The 17,482-nt window shown below is 41.8% G+C and overlaps 1 protein-coding gene across 5 annotated transcripts in view; it reads right to left on the bottom strand.

The window, feature by feature from the left end:
* Positions 1-17,482, bottom strand: part of NUB1 (negative regulator of ubiquitin like proteins 1) — a 47,008-nt gene that overhangs the window by 22,012 nt on the left and 7,514 nt on the right. For all 5 annotated transcript variants that reach the window (XM_019508115.1, XM_019508114.1, XM_019508112.1 and 2 more), the window contains 8 exons: positions 13,998-14,115; positions 13,710-13,877; positions 10,968-11,029; positions 10,267-10,337; positions 9,074-9,268; positions 7,143-7,231; positions 2,576-2,682; positions 1,333-1,519 (listed from right to left, as the gene is read on the bottom strand). In XM_019508115.1, the coding sequence (XP_019363660.1) occupies positions 1,333-1,519; positions 2,576-2,682; positions 7,143-7,231; positions 9,074-9,268; positions 10,267-10,337; positions 10,968-11,029; positions 13,710-13,877; positions 13,998-14,114 (996 nt within the window). In that variant the 5' untranslated portion in view covers position 14,115. The remainder of the gene's footprint in view (positions 1-1,332; positions 1,520-2,575; positions 2,683-7,142; positions 7,232-9,073; positions 9,269-10,266; positions 10,338-10,967; positions 11,030-13,709; positions 13,878-13,997; positions 14,116-17,482) is intronic.

Genomic DNA, 17,482 nt, shown 5'->3' with positions numbered 1-17,482 from the left:
AAATCTATGGATTCCTCTGAAATTGAGGGGAGTTTGGGGTGGAAGGGCCTACCCATGCAACTAACGACTGGACCAAGGTCCTGTATATACTATTTTGTTACATTGTGGGATAGCAAAATTTAATGAGCAAAATTGGGAAAGTCGCTTGAGCTGACACTCGCAAAACATCTATAAAATTGAAACTGAAGTGGAAGAAAATGAAATCTCTTGTTTAAACTTTTATTTAAAAAAACCCTAAACCTGTTCCAAATCTGATTCTCCTATGGAGTTGCACATTTTATATTTGTGGGAATCTGAAAAGGCATGAAAAGTCTCCTGGTCCAAAAATGTTTCTAAAAGGTCTTTTCTATCTTTCACATCTCTTAAATCACCCGGTCATCAGAATCCTGTCAGTGTAGCATCACTGGCAGCCTGTAGTCTCTTTCCCCAGGTGCTACACACTTCTGTATTTGGGACAAGATACCTTTTTGGTGCCCTAGAGAGAGGACTGGTACTCTACTATTTTTTTTGGCATTAAAGGGAATTGTACTGCTAAACCCTGTGCTGCACAGGGAGATTTCAGGAAGATGGATCAGTGCCAGGCCTCAGGGAACCAAGACTGTAGTATGGGGACTCCAAAAATCTCAGGTTAACTTCACAGCAACAATTTTATTTTAAAAATATTTTATTTTATTCCACGCTGTTTTGAGAAACACAATCAGAAGTTCCTCAGCTTATACAAAGAATTGCCTTCCAGCTGTGATAGAGCCAGGGCCACCATTGCCTTGTTCTTGGTACTATGTTTTATTTAGAGATTGCAAAACCCTTTTCACAAGGTGGCAAATTATATTTCCTCCATTTTACAGACAAAGAAACGGAGGCAGAAGGTGGTGAGATCTTTTCCAAAGTCATACAGCAAGCCTGTGTCAAAGTCAGGAATAGTGAACAGTTTTCTGAGCTCCTGTCCAATGCAGAATCCACTAGATCACACTCCCACTACTGTTCTTAACATATGAGAATGTAACTTGACAATAATTCATGGTACCTCTGATGAAACACTTGGAATGATACCACATACACTGAATTAGTCAAGTAAAATGATTTTCTGAGGTGAAAAATGTGAGGCAGCCTGGAAGAATTAAGAATACAGCAAGGGGAATACACAACTGTGCTGAGTTCCTAGTGCACTGGGCATACAGGCCATGTTGAAAATCTGACACCTGGAATGAGCGAAGGTTCATAAAAGCTAAAGGGGGACGTGAGAACTTTTTTAAAAAGGTCTGAAGTACTGGAAGAAAAGATTGTACAATTTGCTAAAACAACGCTATTCCCAATGGAAACACATCAGCTTACTTTGATATTGAAAAGTCTCTCATGGTTTTCCCCATAACACCTCTTGAAGCACTTCTGGGCTGTGGTGAGCTTCTTCTCTGCATCATCCAGGCATTCGAGCTGTTCCAGGCGAAAGTAACACCACACTATATCCAACTGCAGCACTGCATAATTATCAACTGTATTCAGAAGGTCTGCTCCACACTCGCTGAAAAACATCAGCAATGCATTAAGTTGCTTTCTCAAGCATTCTTACCCTGGTGAACTGGGCCAAGAAAACGTTTGTGGTTGTACATATCACACGCTTTTCAAAATATTTTGTGGTTGAACCATCAAACCAATGTCAACACAATTTATGTAACTGCTCTTTAATTTACCAAAACAATATGGCGCACCCTCTCATCACCAGTGTCCCTTATACAGAGCTGATATAAATCCATACTAACTTGTCTTGTTGCTACATATGAAGTGACTGTATTGTGCCGTTCAAAAGCACGATGGAATTACAACCCCATATAACCTTTTGGAAGGGGACAGATCAGTTATCCTCACTGACTTGGAGACACAAACTTTGCTCCTTGGATGGTCCCCCAGTATGTTCTAGCATATAATGGAGAGAGTAACTTTTGTTCTGGATGCCAAAAGGGGCCATTTAGACTAAATGGAAGGCATGTTATTACCTACTGCCCACTAGTAGTTTGCAGGAGCATCTATATGAGATGCTTACTGTGGCGTTGCCTAGTTAGCTCTGCAGTAAATATCTGTGTCTATTAGACCGCAGGAAAGTAATAAACCCTACAACGCATTACTACTTGAAAATGCAAGTACTATACTGCCCTGGAGAGAGAGTGAGTGTGTGTGTGTCAGTCACAAGGTCACCTCAGTCTAGACGCTACCTGCCAGCCAGTCCTGCACTGGAACACCCTTGTGCCCCAGCCAGGCCCTCTGCAGCGTGTTGAGCTGGGTTGGAGCAGCCCCGGGCTGGTGGGTTGACCACTGGGGGCCCCTGCTACCCGGAGCTGCTCCAACTTGGCTCAGCATGTCGTGCTCTTGGGTACACATTCAAACAGCAAACCCGAGAGCAATAAACTCTGACGCAATATGCACCAGAATTTATTGCTGTGAATTAATTGCACATGTAGAAGCACCTTGCTTGTAGAATAGCAGGCAAAGCATGTACCACATGGCATAAACTCTGCTTTTTCCATAACTGGTTAGTTGATAACATACAAAGCTAGGTGACCAAAAACTCAGAGGTCCTTACCAGAAGTGTTTATCAGCATCCAACAGGAATGGCAATGCTACTTCATATTCTTGCTTCTTCATTAATGCTCTGCCCTTCTCATGATAACCCATAGCTAGTACAAGGGCCTAGGAAGACAGGAGACCGAGTATATTAAACTCTAATCTAGTTTCATAATTATAAAGAAACGTTTAGGTACATGGTTCCCAAATTAAGGGTCATCATGGCTGTTACAAGTGGAGTTGCAAGCCCCATGTTCATAAGGTTCTGGTTCTCGCAGCATGACAATGAATGGCAATGGAAAAAACTTCCACTTATTGAAAATCTAAGTTTCTATTTGACAAGTGTCATTACAGGTGCCAATCTGTGCAGCTTTATGGAATCATATGGTTGTAAGGGACCTCAAGGGTCATCCAGTCAAAGCCATGCACAGAAGCAGGATATACCATCCCAGAGGAATCCATATCCAAGTTCTTCTGGGAAACTTCCCATGAAGAAGGTTTCACAACTTCCCAAAGCAGATTTGACCAAGGCCCTGCTGTTCTGACAGTTGGGAGGGTTTTCCTGAGAGTTTATCTAAATCTGCTTTGCTTGTTTAAATCCACTGCCACGTATCTTGCCCTCCATGGCAAGATTCCACCCCCCGCTTCTCTATAGCAGCCTTTCAAACATTTGAAAACTGCTAACGTGAATGCACACCCCTGCCCCCAGCAGTTAATCTCCTTGTCTCCAAACTAAAGATCCCTAGTTCTCTCAACCTTTCTTCATAACCTTATTTTGTGTTCAGCACAAACTAATATACTTACATGAATGTCCAAAGTTACAGACCAAATTTGAATAATTTCTGTCACTCTTTCAGGAACTTTAGCGGGTGTGGAATTAACACTATGCACTTCAGGAGGGGAAGTGGGTAACAATTAACACACTATGCTGGTGCTCCATGTTCTTCCTTTTTGAGTTCTTTGTTTCTGGGTACTCTTCTAGGGGTTTGTTACATCTCTGAATGAGTCACCACCCAATTATCTAAGATTCTCTGGGTGCATTTACACATGCACTTTCTTGTGGAGTTGACTAATTAGCTCTGCAGTAAAGTGTCAGTATACACGTGCTGGTATTAGAGTGCACTAAATTAATTAACTCCACTCTAGGATAATACTGTCAGGGATGGTACTATCCTATGGTAGAGTAATTTACTCCACCAAAATGCACATGTAGATGGTGACTGGGACTGGCTGGAGCACTGGGGGTTGCTTGCTGCTTATCCCTGCACTGTTGCACCCTCATGTGCCAGCCAGCCCCTCGGTTGCCCAATGCCACCACCCGCAGCCCAGGGCTGACCCCACACCCAAGATGACTTGCCAGCCTGGGACTGCTTCACCCTGGTTCAGATGGCTGCAGTCTTGGGTGCATATGTAAGCACTGTGCCCAGGAGCAGCAAACTCCATGCAAACTGTGCCAGAGTTTATTGCATCACACCAATACCATGTGAAGATGCACCTTCTTTTCCTCTATTATCTTGTCTCAATGATTTAAAATGAAAAAGCTGCTCTATCTGACAGGTCCTAACATTTTGTTATATAGGCTCAGCAGCAAGATATCCTCAGGTGAGGGTTCCCAAATGGGGCATTTTCTCTAAAGGCATACTGATACGACTTTCCTCCTGACCCTGGCTCCTCTGCTAATAAAATAAGCTCTGCCCATGTGCTGCTTCTTGGGAACAGCTTCTTGCATGGTCCGCAAGAACCTAGATTTGGTGAGCTTCCAGGGACAATACAAGATAGATATGTTTAGTGAGACTCCCAGTTCATTATCTTCACAGCCTTGATGGCTTGTGATTGAAACAGACTGAGATTTATTAGAGAAAATATTTTTTAATTCCTGGGCTGCTTGCAAATATGAACCACACCTCTCCACAAAAACAAACCCCAAAACCGCAAAAACAGTGCTTTACTTGAAACTCTGCACAAGTCAGGTCTGACTGCTCATGTAGATTCCTAGCCTACAGGACCTCCACCTTACCCAGGAAGTGCACAGTCCCACCAGGGGAGATGCCTTGCTGGACTTGGTCCCTGACACAGGCGATGATCTGGTGGGGGGTCTGCAGGTACTCGACCACCTGGGTGACAGTGGTTGTTGCCTGCTGGAATTTACTATCCAGTGCAAGGTGATTGAAAGTAAGCAGTAAGGCAAAAGTCCTTGACTTCAATGAACTAAGAAGATTAGTAGGAGAGGCATTGGGGTCTTGGAGCTTCAATGAGATGGGAGTCCAAGATGGGTGGTTGCTCCAGGAGACAATCCTTTGGGCTCAAAGGGAGTCAGTCCCATTGCGTACCAAGGGAGCCAAGAGTGCTAAAAAGCCCCCATGGCTCGGCAAAGGCATCCAGGAATATCTGAGGGCAAAAAAGGGGGTGTACAAGCAGTGGAAGCAAGGGGCTATCACCAAGGAGGTTTACACCTCCATTGCTTGTGACTACAGGGAGGCTGTTAGGAAGGCCAAGGCAGAGATGGAGCTAGGGCTAGTGACCAGAATTAGGGATAACAAAAAGTCCTTTTTCAAATGCACAGGGAGTAAGAAGGTGGCACCAGGTAATGTAGGGCCCCTACAGGACAGGCTTGGCAATCCAATGATTGCAGCAAACAAAAAAGCTGATCTCTTTAATGAATTATTTGCCTCCATATTTCTGAACAGAGACCGGGACATCTCCCCCACTAGGATTACGGATGGACCCGGGGGAGGCACCGCCATGCCTAGGGTCAGGGATGACTCAGGGAACTTTTGGAGGGGCTGGACGTATTTAAATCAGCAGGTCCAGATACTCTTCACCTGAGGGTGCTGAGGGAATTGGCAGGGGTCATAGTGGGGCCCCTGGCACAGCTGTATGAGTGCTTGTGGGGCACTGGCCAGGTACCAGAGGATTGGAAAAGGGCCCATGTGGTCCCCATTTACAAGAAAGGGAGGAAGGAGGATCCTGGCAATTATAGGCCAGTCAGTCTCACCTCGGTCCATGGGAACACCTTTGAGAAAATTTATCAAGCAACACATCTGCAAGGGCCCAGCAGGGGAGGTAATGTTCAGGGCCAGCCAACATGGTTTCATTGAGGGCAGATCCTGTCTGACTAACCTGGTTTCCTTTTATGATCAGGTCACAAAGTCCCTGGACGAGGACATCAAGGTGGATGCCATCTTTCTGGACTTTAAGACACTGCTTCTCACCACATTCTCTCAAAAAAACTAGGCGACTGTGGCATTGATGCCTACACAGTCATATGGGTGGCAAATTGGCTAGACAGTCACACCCAGATGGTGGTAGTGGACAGGTCGTTTTTGACCTGGAGGGATGTGGGCAGTGGAGTCCCCCAGGGCTTGGGCCTGGGGTCTGTACTATTCAATATCTCTATCAGTGATCTGGATGCGGGTGTGGAAAGCATGCTGTCCAACTTCACTGACAACACCAAGATGTGGGGCAAGGTGGGCACGCTGGAGGGGAGGGACAGAATCCAGCTAGATCTGGACAGGTTACAGAGGTGGGTGGATGAGAATAGGATAGAATTCACTGCAGACAAGTGCAGGGTGCTGCGCCTAGGGAGAAGGAACCAGCAGTACACCTATAGGCTGGGGAATTCCCTTCTTGTCAACACAGCAGCAGAAAGGGATCTTGAAGTCATTGTTGACTCCAAGATGAATGTGGGCTGCCAATGCGAGGAAGCGGTCAGTAAGGCAAACTGCACCTTGTCACGCATCTACAGATGCATCACAAGCAGGTCCAAGGAGGTGATCCTCCCCCTCTATCTGACATTGGTCAGGCTGCAGTTGGAGTACTGTGTCCAGTTCTGGGTGCCACACTTCAAGAGGGATGGGGTGAGCATTAAGAGGGTCTAGAGGAGGGCCACTCGCATGGTCCAGGGGGCAGGCCCTATGAAGAGAGGCTAAAAGGGCTAAACCTATTCAGCCTCCACAAGAGAAGGCTGAGAGGGGATCTGGTGGCTGTTTACAAACTCACTAAGGGGGGACCAGCAGGAATTGGGGGAAGCTCTGTTCCCTGAGGCACTACCTGGGGTTAGTAGGAATAATGGCCACAAATTGTTAGAGAGAAGGTTCAAGCTGGACATCAGGAGACACTACTTTACAGTTAGGGCTGCCGGGCTCTGGAACAGGCTCCCAAGGGAGATGGTGCTCTCCCCTACCTTGGGGGTCTTCAAGAGGAGGCTAGATAGATATTTGGCCGGGGTGTTATGAACCCAGCACTCATTCCTGCCCAGGGCAGGGGGTTGGACCTGATGATCTGTTTAGGTCCCTTCCGACCCTAAGCACTATGATACTTTAGTGGCATATAATAAATAAAATGCTTGGCTTCAGGTATGAAGATAGGTACAAAAAAATAATAATCAGGAATTGGACAAGGGCCTCTCTTGGGACTACCAACATATCCCCAGATGTACTGAGCACAATCTTCCTTCTCTTTCAGAAAAATGTATCAAATAACCCAGCAAGTTTTGTTGGCTCCTGTAGCAGATCTAATTTTAATACAGTATTTAAAATATCACATATGCAAGGATTAAGAAGATTGTGAAATGATATCTTCCTTACTTTTTTGGCCCGAGGAGGAATCTTGATTGTTCTTCCAGTTTGATTAGCTATATCAAGATACGGAGTGGTATCCGGGTCTAAATAGTCCTCTGCAACATAAAAACAGAAGTGTCTATTAAATCACCATCAAGGGCTTTGGCAATAAGGACAGAGTCAGATTACAGTTTAAAATCTGTAGTAACAAGGAGTTGGTTAAGTAAAGATTTATGTAAAATTAAATGGGAGAAAAGCATATGGATTCCAGAGTCAGTGATCAAGAATGACCTGATGCTGCAGGAAGATCTTTTTAGAAAATGAGACCTGAAGAGCTTTTGGGAATCTTACTGAGAAATAATGTCTATTCCCAATTCAGGTTTGCATTTTTGGATGCAATTAAGTGCTGTAAAGCACCTGTTCATGATGGCAAAAAAAAATACATTTCATATGGCTCAAGATATAAAGATAATTTAAAAGAAAGTATAAAATAACTCACTTCAATTGATAAAACAAAAGAAAAGAAGCTCAGTATTTTTATTTTTCCCAATCTTGCTTTGGTGTTTGGAACCTGACAATCAATTTCTCATTTTGCTTTGGGCTGAATAGAAGTCAAAGGATGTACAAATGCTAGTTGAGGAAACTTCCACACTCCCCTCTACTCAGCCTGAGCAATTATGGTCCAATTCTTTCCTGCTTTCTTAGGTTCACTGACTTGTCCCAACCTTGTAATCAGCTGGGCAGGTGAATCCTTCAGCAGACCCAGGGTTCTAGCGCACTGTACAATAAGTACCAGCAATTCTAGCTCAAAACTTCTGGAAGTAAATTAAAGAGAGTCCAGGTAGGTGAACAGACCTGTTTGCAAAAGCTTAGGATCTAAGTTCTCTAATGGGCCAATACAAAAGAACACTGCTTTCTCAGTATTTTTTTACATCAATTACTATTGTAAGTAATGCAATTTTGTATGAAAAAATACAGGGAGAATTGTTTGTTTGCACACTTTATGTGGACAGAAACCGCATCATGAGTTTTACAGGCTCCCATTTATGGGTCATGGAAAGAAACTGGGAAAACAGAGTGGGGGGGGAAGTAATGTAGAAAGTGTCAGTCTAGCAGTGGGAGTCCTAGACAGCTGCATTGCTTCCAACTACTTAAGTCACAGTTTGAAAAACTATCACTTTCAAACTGATAGTGACCCCTTAACTCGGTCCACTCCTGCCAGCAGTCCCCATCGAAATCAATGAGAGGGGAATGGCTGTACTGTAGATCATAATGACAACTGAACTACCTTGCAGACTGAAACCATGGTTACTCATGTTCATAACAGAGGTACATTACAGAAAAGTGCATAACAGCTTACAATTTATCATCCTGCTCTGCCTAAGTCTGCAATAAATACATGGCATGTTCTCAGTACTGTCACTCCCTTAACTTGCAAGTGCAGAATTAAATGATAATAGATTCATATACTGCCTTTCTCAAGTTTCCAAATGCTTTAAGAAATAACAAAGATTATCAACAAGAGCTTCCAAGATGGAAAATGAAAACAAATGCTGTAATTAGCTGGACTGAGAGACCCACTTAAAAGCAGACAGACAGAATGTAGACATACAAATGGGGATCTATCCTGACATTTACAAAACTTCCATAAAGGGAAGAGACCAAGGAATTCATCTAACCTGTCTTCTGTAAGATGCACCTACAGTGGCATAGTGCCATCTAGAAAAGTTACCAAGGGATTTGTACAGCATCAATTAAGGAACAAATGAGAGTCTGTGTTTTCCTTCGAGGGCTCCTATCCAAGGAATGAAAATATCCATTATTTGGAAATGGCTATATTGTAATCCAATGTTGTCCTCATCTTCCTCCTTTTCCTCAATACTTTTTCAACAGAAGTATTTTTTAAATCAATGCATGCTACTGTCCTTTATTAAATTAAAAACGTAAACCATAAATACCTCTTTCTGCTAGGATTTCTAACCCCTTCTTAGTTCTTTTCAACCTGTCTTTGATTTCTTTTTCCTTCAGGGCCTCTTGTTCTTTGTGCTTTTCTTCTTCCTGAACTTTTCTTTTGATTTCCTCCTGGCTATACATTAGCTCAAGCACCATGACTTTTACATTGTGTGTTATGCCTTGCTCTTCAAGAGTTTTGCCTGCAAAACACAATATGAATATACAAAATATGTTGCATTGATGAAAACAGGCCATTTAATGGTATTCAACTAGATAACTACATTTTAAAATCAAATCCTCAAAACAGGAATAGTTAACAGGGACAGGTACTTAAGGGTTTTTCCCAAAACCTCCCTCCACTGCTCCATTATTTATTATTTAAATTTATATCCCACCCTATCCAAAAGGCTCAGAGTGACTTATAAACAGACAAACAACTCCCAGATAGACTGAACTGAATAAGCTTATGGAAGGCATAGCAGTATAATCCTATGGGCTGATCTATCAGTGTTTAAGTGGCTTCCTTTGTGAACCAACGGCACAGACATACATGACAATTTTCACTCAATCTGGCCCAAGAAAGCAGTCTAAAGCTGTGACTATACACTAGTATATGGCTGTAGACCACTTTAAAAGGGCCTTCATTGCATGAGGGTTCAGATGAAAGTGCAGCAAAACAGAGCACCTTTATAAATTTGTGTCTGCACAAGCTGGGGAGCATGCCTTGGCTGACACAGCCCAGCACTGCTCCAGGCAGTGTTTTTGGAATGGGAGTGGGGGAGAAGGCAGGGGAAGGAGGTCCTTTCTGGTGGTTACAATCCACCCGCCAAACTCTCCTTGCTAATGTCTGTTGGCTTGGGAGGACTGGTTTAACTTAAGGTGCTTTCTGCTAAGTGCCATGAGTTAGACCGGGGAGCAGCATTTCTGTCTGTGCCTCAAGTGGATATGAAGGAGCTGAGTCCTACAGTATTCTTCAAATCGAACTCCAAATAGGTCATTTCTGAATCCCTCAGGTTTCCTTGCTTTCCTTTGATTGCACCCAGTGTAATAACACCAAAGTGGTCTTGAGAAAAACTGAATGAAATAATGCTTCTTATTGTCCATCACATGGTTGTTTCAGAGGCTGACAACATTGTGAGAGGGATAATTTAGAAACACTGCAAACTAAATATAAAGAAATTCAACTAGTAATGCATACCTAATTCAAGGACCTTCTTATTTGCAATTATTTTGAGACAATTTTCTTGAAGTCCAAATGCCTCTGCTATCCTGTGAAATAAAGCAATTAATTCTATGAGTACAAATAGCTATGCAATGCTATGAATTCCATGAGTATAAATAGCTATGCAACGATATGCAATGCTTTACCAACATTTCAACAGATATTAAAGCGGTAAAATATTTGTAAGTGGCTTCAAACTTTTGCTTAAAGATAAAGTGACATTACTACTTGTGGGGAATTGTAAACTCATTCTGTCAGATGGGGAGAAGCTAGAGTACTGAGCAGGGTGGACAGTTGTAGGATATCAGTCCTATCCTGTAAGGGAAAACTTGCCCTCAAAACTGATTTAGAGCAGCAATCTTCAAAAAGGTTTCCCTGGCCACAAGTGGACTGTTCAATACTTAGTGACAGTCCATGGAGATCTAGTTTATCATGTCCTTCTTGTTTCTACCTATAAATCACATTTCACTTGTCTACTACAGCCAGTGCTGTAGCTGCTACATGGAGAGTTCTGTTTATGACTACTTAACTTCCCAAGACAGAGCCCCATAATACAAAAACATCTTAGGCTTCCCTGATCAAGAACATACTGTAATAAAGCAGTATGCACAAGGGTGGATTATGAACAAAAAAAACACACTAACCATTAGAGAAATGATAAGAATTATTACACTTACTGAGATCTGAGCTCCTTGCCAGTGATAATCAGTTTAGTTTCCAGTGATTTTTTTCTTTTAGCCTGTTGTAAATTTGTAAATTAAAGTTACATCATCTAGATTCTTTGAGTGTTGTTTTAATTAACTACATTAGAGCAACCATAATTCCTTCCCAGATAAAAAGTATGTTAAGATACAGTTAGAGTTGACATATATTAATAATGATTAGAAGGAAGCAATGTTGTAATTATCCCAAAAACAAGCATTATGAAGCCAGGAAATTCAAAACTAACTCAAGGAAATTCAAGCTTAACCCAAATCCATATAAAATAAACTAGAAATGTAATTAAGGCACACCATCTTAATTTTGCTTTATTTTTGTGTCATGTTATGATAAATGCCCAGCACTTATGATCCCAGATTAAATAAACCTGATTTTTTAAAAGACTTATTAGGTGGTTTATTTTTCCTTTTATTTACAAAGCAGAAGTGAGACTCTTGCTGTGCCTTAACTATGCCTTTATGTAACTTAACTTTCTACTGCTCTGCATGTCTATGACTGACACTTACTGTTCAGTGCATCCACTGTAATATGTAGATTTTTTCTTAAATACACTTTTACAATGAAGGGTACACATATTAGAAACACTAACAAGTTACTACCATCTTTCAAACTTGGCACCACCTTCCACTGTTGACACAATGGGCATTTGTACACATGCTTGCACTGCAGCACCAGGCACTTTTAAAAGCACCCGGCACTGCAGAGCATACATTTGTATAAACAGCAAAATGCATGGCAGCGCTGAGAAAATGGCCGTGGCATGCTTTTGAACTAAAAGACATTGAAGGTGTTTTAGTTCCAAAGTGCACTGCCACCAGTTTCTGCATGCTTACACACATTTCACTGCTTATACAACTGCATACGACATACTGCAGTGTGCATCAGTATGTGTGCAGATCTCCAGCGCATTGAAAATGTATATGTACAAATGCCCAATGACTGCAAGATCACACTGCCCTCAACAATGACAAAACCTGGATTACATCGTTCTTAGTGGGAATAATGCAGAAAAGGGATAGTGAATAAAGATGGTGGCCATCTTTGCTACAGTCTGGTGTACAATGGAGATTTATTTCAGAATAACAGCATCAATACAAGGAGTTATGGCAATAACTGATAAAATAAAGTTACATTGACAAATTTTCTGTATACAAGCCATAAGAGTGAACCATGACTTCAGTGACACTGAGAATAGGAGATTAGAGCCACTTTGAAAGACAACAGTTCATTGTTAATTTCCTTGAACAGCATTTTTTGGTCTCTGCTGGATAATAAAGTTTCAGTTACGAAGTTTATTTCCAGTTTCTGTTAATAAAGAACAATCCATTGTACCAGATATACTAAAGATGAAATGTTTGATGGCAGACAATATCTAATACCTTTGAACAAAAAAATGGCCTAACGAAGGACATTAATGCCTTAAATGCTCATCTAATTGTAAAACCAAATCCATTCATTCAGAACACAAAGGTGTAATGTTACAAAATAGGAAATGCACTTGTATGTTAAACAAGAGTTGCAATCTCTGCTTTTAAAGTAAAGAACTTAATTCACCCATAATTGTGGAGCTGTGACTGATACCTTTAGAATATAATGAAGATTTTATTTTAATTTTAAGCACTGATGAAAATATAGTCATTTCTTTTGGTACCCATGACAATTGGGGATTATCAGTACTGTCTTAAGAGGGGCACAAACCTGAATGTCCCAGCTCCCCCGCAGAGCAGTAAAGTAACATACTAGAGTCTAGACCTGATATTGCTTAAAGAGAAGTACTCCCATATGCTGAATTGGCTATGTTACAAAACCGACAGACAAGTGTCCAAAAGGTACTACATCAGGGGCGTTTGGAAATCTGGCAGGGGAAGGGTGACTATATTAATGGCTACTGCCCCCCACTGTCAAATTTCCCACCCCCTGAGGAGTGCTGTGGACCAGATGCAAAAGCTCTGCAGGCCGCATTCAGCCTCTGGGCCAGAGATTGAGCACCTGCACTACATTAAAACTATTGCGCTAATCCATCTTTTCTTCTTGGTTCCAACTCCATTTAGCTACTTCAAACTAATGTGTCAAGTGACATTGCATATTGGATGGTAGTTCAGGAAAGTAATTAGATACACCAAACAATGTGGAAGAACAAGAATGTGGTGTCATTTAAAGCTGAACAGCTACCATTTAAAGTAGCTAAATTTCATTTAAAACATTATACTCAGATGCATGATCATATATTCTTCAGTAAGAGTCCTTTTTAAGGCCACTAATTCTATGTGGTCTGATATTGCTGCCTAAGGGTAACTTTCATTGTACCTTAATAAGGGGTTTATTGGCCATTAGACAAAGATTGTATAAGTGATATCCACATGCTAACTGTAGTTCAGGTATTCATAGCAGAAAAAAAACTGAGGAAACACTTTCTGTCTCTGTTCTTTTAAACAAAGATCTTTAGATAAAAAATGTCAAGATTTTCTCAAAATCAATTTCCTCAATTCAACGTCAATTTCAAATTCCTTTAAAAAGGGAAATCAAGTTAGTCCCAATACTTATTTTCTTTAATTCTTCTTAATAGTTTCAAGTGGCTACCTGGGTTCCTTCCTCCTTACAACCAAGTTACCAGTGAAGCATTTTGCATAAGTGTTAATGAGCATTAAGGCCTTTACTATGGATTACGCTTTTCATAATTTTTCTGTATGTGGACTTACTTTTCCCTTATTTCCAGCTAAAGACACTTCAAGTGTTGCTATCCCTGTTCTCTTAAAAGCATCATTTCCTGTTCCACGCTCAATAGCTTTGCATCTTATTTCTTCAAGTAAGCTTTCCACTTCGTCTTCAGAGAGCTTCAGCTTTGTTGAAAATTTCTGTGCTAGCTCCTAAATTACAAAAAAAAGAAATGAAAGAAACCCAAATAAAATACATATGTAAGATAGAATAGCAGTGTCTTTTGTATGGAATTAAAAAAGGGTTGCCAAATACTGGAAAAGAATACGTACCTTCAATTCCACACCGGCTTTTTTATTTTCATTTGTATATGGTGGCTTCCAAAGTTGAATCTTGTCTTCCCTTAGAAAATTTTTCAGTTTTGCTATGAGGAATTCCTTTTGTGCCATCCTTTAACAAAAAACACAGAAGGGGAGGGGTGGGGTGGGAAATGAAATCAATATTTTACATGGCTGTTTCTCTGAATACCTTTTAAAATCAATGAATAAGCACCATATAATTCAGATTTGTAAGAAGACTCATATTTTTCTTTTAAAATACTTGCAGTACAAAGAAAGTTATGAAGATTTTAAGTCAATGTTTACTCTGATCTGATACTGGATTAACAGGAAAGTTTGTGTGCTTTATACAGTTATGCTCTTTTCTTACTACTACACCAGCTAGGGAGTAGGATGGAAATTTGATGGTGAGTGCTGACTTCAGCAAGACAATGGCTGCCAATAAAATGTCAGTAACTTTAAAAAAAAAAAAAAAAAGCAGTCAGTTAAGTTCAGTATGCAACCAACAAATGAAGTAACAAGCCTTTCTTTCTGAACGTCATTTAAACCTGATCTGCCAAGGATTTTTTTAATATTCTAGTGCAGTTTCATCATTTCGATTGGAACGTGACTGTCTTGGAAAAGAATACTGACAGGTTAAAAAAAATCAGATTTAAAAAGACAGACTCTGCATGCATCTTGGTCTGGGCAGGCTAATCCCAGCATCTGAATAGAGACAGCTACAGAATTGGACCCTAACGTTTTTACCTAAATAACCAGCGATGATAATCTGGGTTATAACAACTAAAAAAAAAATAACTAAAAAATTTCCAACTACTTACGCTCAACTCCTACCAATCCCCGATTTATGTAGGTGTCAGCAATCGCTGACTTTTGGCCTCAGCTGCTCTCAAGTTTTACAGACACATCCAGGAAAGTCCTAGCTAGATTCTGACAACATTGTCAGCTTGTAGCAACAATGGGATAATTTCCATTCCTTCCTGCTGATGAGAGTCATTATCTCAGAGGCTGGGTAAGTGCAAGACGAATAGCTCAGGTGGGGTTTGTCTTACACCAGTGCAAACTGGATGCACCAATGTAAAAAGATGTGCATCCAAATGATGCAATTCTAAGTAACTGAGAAGTACTGTTGGAATCAGAAGTGATTTAACAGAGTAAGTTGCACAGTAGTGATGTTCAGACCAAAGAAATGACCACGCAGGATATTCTGGCACTCCTCCACAGGCCTTTACATTCAGCTTTGCACCTGGCCCTGCCAGCTAGCTTACTCGCCTGGGTGGTCTCTAGTGCTCTGCATGGCTTCTGCTGCTCATGAATGACTAGATGTCACTTCCGTTCTTATGCAGGCATGCAAACAGGTTCCACTTCTCTTCACTTGTCCACTGTAAGAGCCAACATACCAACTAAGTGCAGTACCTACTATATTTTTCCAGCTGGCCTTTGGCTAAGTTGAGATCCTAGAATTCCTTGCCCTCTGGTGAGAGAAAGTTAGAGGAGACCTGGGGTCCAGATACAGATGCTGACATATCTGATGAAATTGCCCTGGCAATGGCTGAGGAGGGTCACAACCTGGATACTATGCATTAACAACTATGTATTAACAACAAAGATATGAAGGTGACTCACAAGATGGGTAAGGATCCTAATCAGACCATGGGCAACAATGCAGCCCCTGTCTGTATTATAAGTTGGGCAAGACTAAGGCATAGGACACCAGTATAGATCTGCACCTTGCCTTGAATGCTGCCAATGGGAAAGAGGTTATTACAGACTGCACAACTTGTAACTCCTTCTATTAAGATGTCTGACAGCTCATAATCTTCCACAAGCCCAAGTGAGACCTCCTACAGATACCCAAACCCACGGCCAGATTTCCATATCCAAGAACATTCAGATGGCCAGCAGCACTTCAGAGACTGTTAAACACCACTGCATTTTCTTTTATTATATACAATAGCTGTTGCACGCATCTAACTAGAATGTATTTTTACTCTGGGTGTGGGATGCCTCCATATCAGGAGATGCAACATAGGACCCTTTCTGACTTCTCTCCCTCCTACTATGCGCTCAAGATAGTGACCATAGTTAGCAAGAATGCAACAGTAGGCCAACCATAGACCATCCCCTATCCTTTTTCTCTTGGTTCCATCTCTCCTGTCCTCATGACTCAAGGCAACCCACCCTTTGCTGCATGCTCAAAATGGCTTCCCTACCATTAATCACTTGAATGACAAGGAAATGAAATACCCAAGAATCTTGTTAAGTTTGCTCAGTGGTGTGTAGAGACTTACCCATCACAACAGCCCACATAAATATCCTTTTTTATTTCACTGCTGCCAAACAACTCAGCTTGAGGCATGGTGAGAAAACAATACAAAACTTAGCACTGTGGAAAACCGAATCCCTCTGGGTTCACATGTACCTGTCTCCATGATGCCTGAGGTCAGGGGCTTGCATACAGATGAACACCTGAGAGCAGGGTCTCTTCAGATTCATTTATATCACAATCACGGATCTAACAAGGTCCTCCAGCTTATCCCTTCACCATTCAGAACAGACACACTTAACACAGTAAATGCAACTTCAGTGCATGCAGATGAAACTCCCAACATTTTGAGATCAGCTGAACCTGACTTTCTGAAGCAGCTGCCACTGGCAACCTTCAAGTTCTTGCCAGTAACTGCACCCCTCCATCCCTGCTTCTGCCAGAATAGAGAGAGTGGGAGCTTAATCCAGAAAAGAAGTGAGGCACCTGAACATCATGGGGAGAATGAATCAGTACATCCATTCAGGAAGTTGGGAAGGGAGGAGGTGGGGGCAAATGATGGCAATACCAGGAGGAAACTTGAATGCAACTGTGAGTCTCAGCGTAGGATTTACTGGGAAGGGGAAGGAAGGGAGAATTTTGGATCCTAGACACTGAACCTTATTTGAAGCAAATGAGCCCCAGGTTCACAGGTGACTCGTGCCTCTTGCGTCTTGGGGGGCACAATTTATGGGCAGGCCCAGGGGTGGGCCAAAATCCCCATATCCACTCCTATATTTCTGTGCTGTGGCTTACTGCCACCCCTCCCCCGCCTCAGCACACTGCTGGCCCGTGCAGCAAAAAACTGCCCCGTCCTGAGCGGTGAAGAGTCGAGGGCCAATCTTGGAGTGGGGGCATGTACCCCCCCACCAGTCACCTGTGCCCAGGTTACATTCACATATGTCACTGAGGCTGCGCGGTAAAAACCAGACTAAACAGTTTCAAGTTTTCCTTCCTGACAGTTTCACTTTCTGGTTCTCCTGCATTAGCACAAAACAGACAGTACCAGGGGAAAAAATTATGTCTATTAATATTTATTCTTCAAAAACTCCCCTCCCTCTAAACAATGCTGTTGGCTTACCCCTGGATCAGACTTGCAAAATTCTTTTTGACCACAAAGGAGGGGAAATTGTTTTGTTTTTGAATATAAATTAGAAGGCTAGAGTATACAGGA

The sequence above is a fragment of the Gavialis gangeticus genome, unplaced genomic scaffold (assembly GCF_001723915.1).
Source record: "Gavialis gangeticus isolate Ggan-Ray unplaced genomic scaffold, GavGan_comp1, whole genome shotgun sequence".
Lineage (NCBI taxonomy): Eukaryota > Metazoa > Chordata > Crocodylia > Gavialidae > Gavialis > Gavialis gangeticus.
The sequence above is the reverse complement of the archived record's forward strand: the minus strand, read 5'-3'. Positions and strand labels throughout refer to the sequence as shown.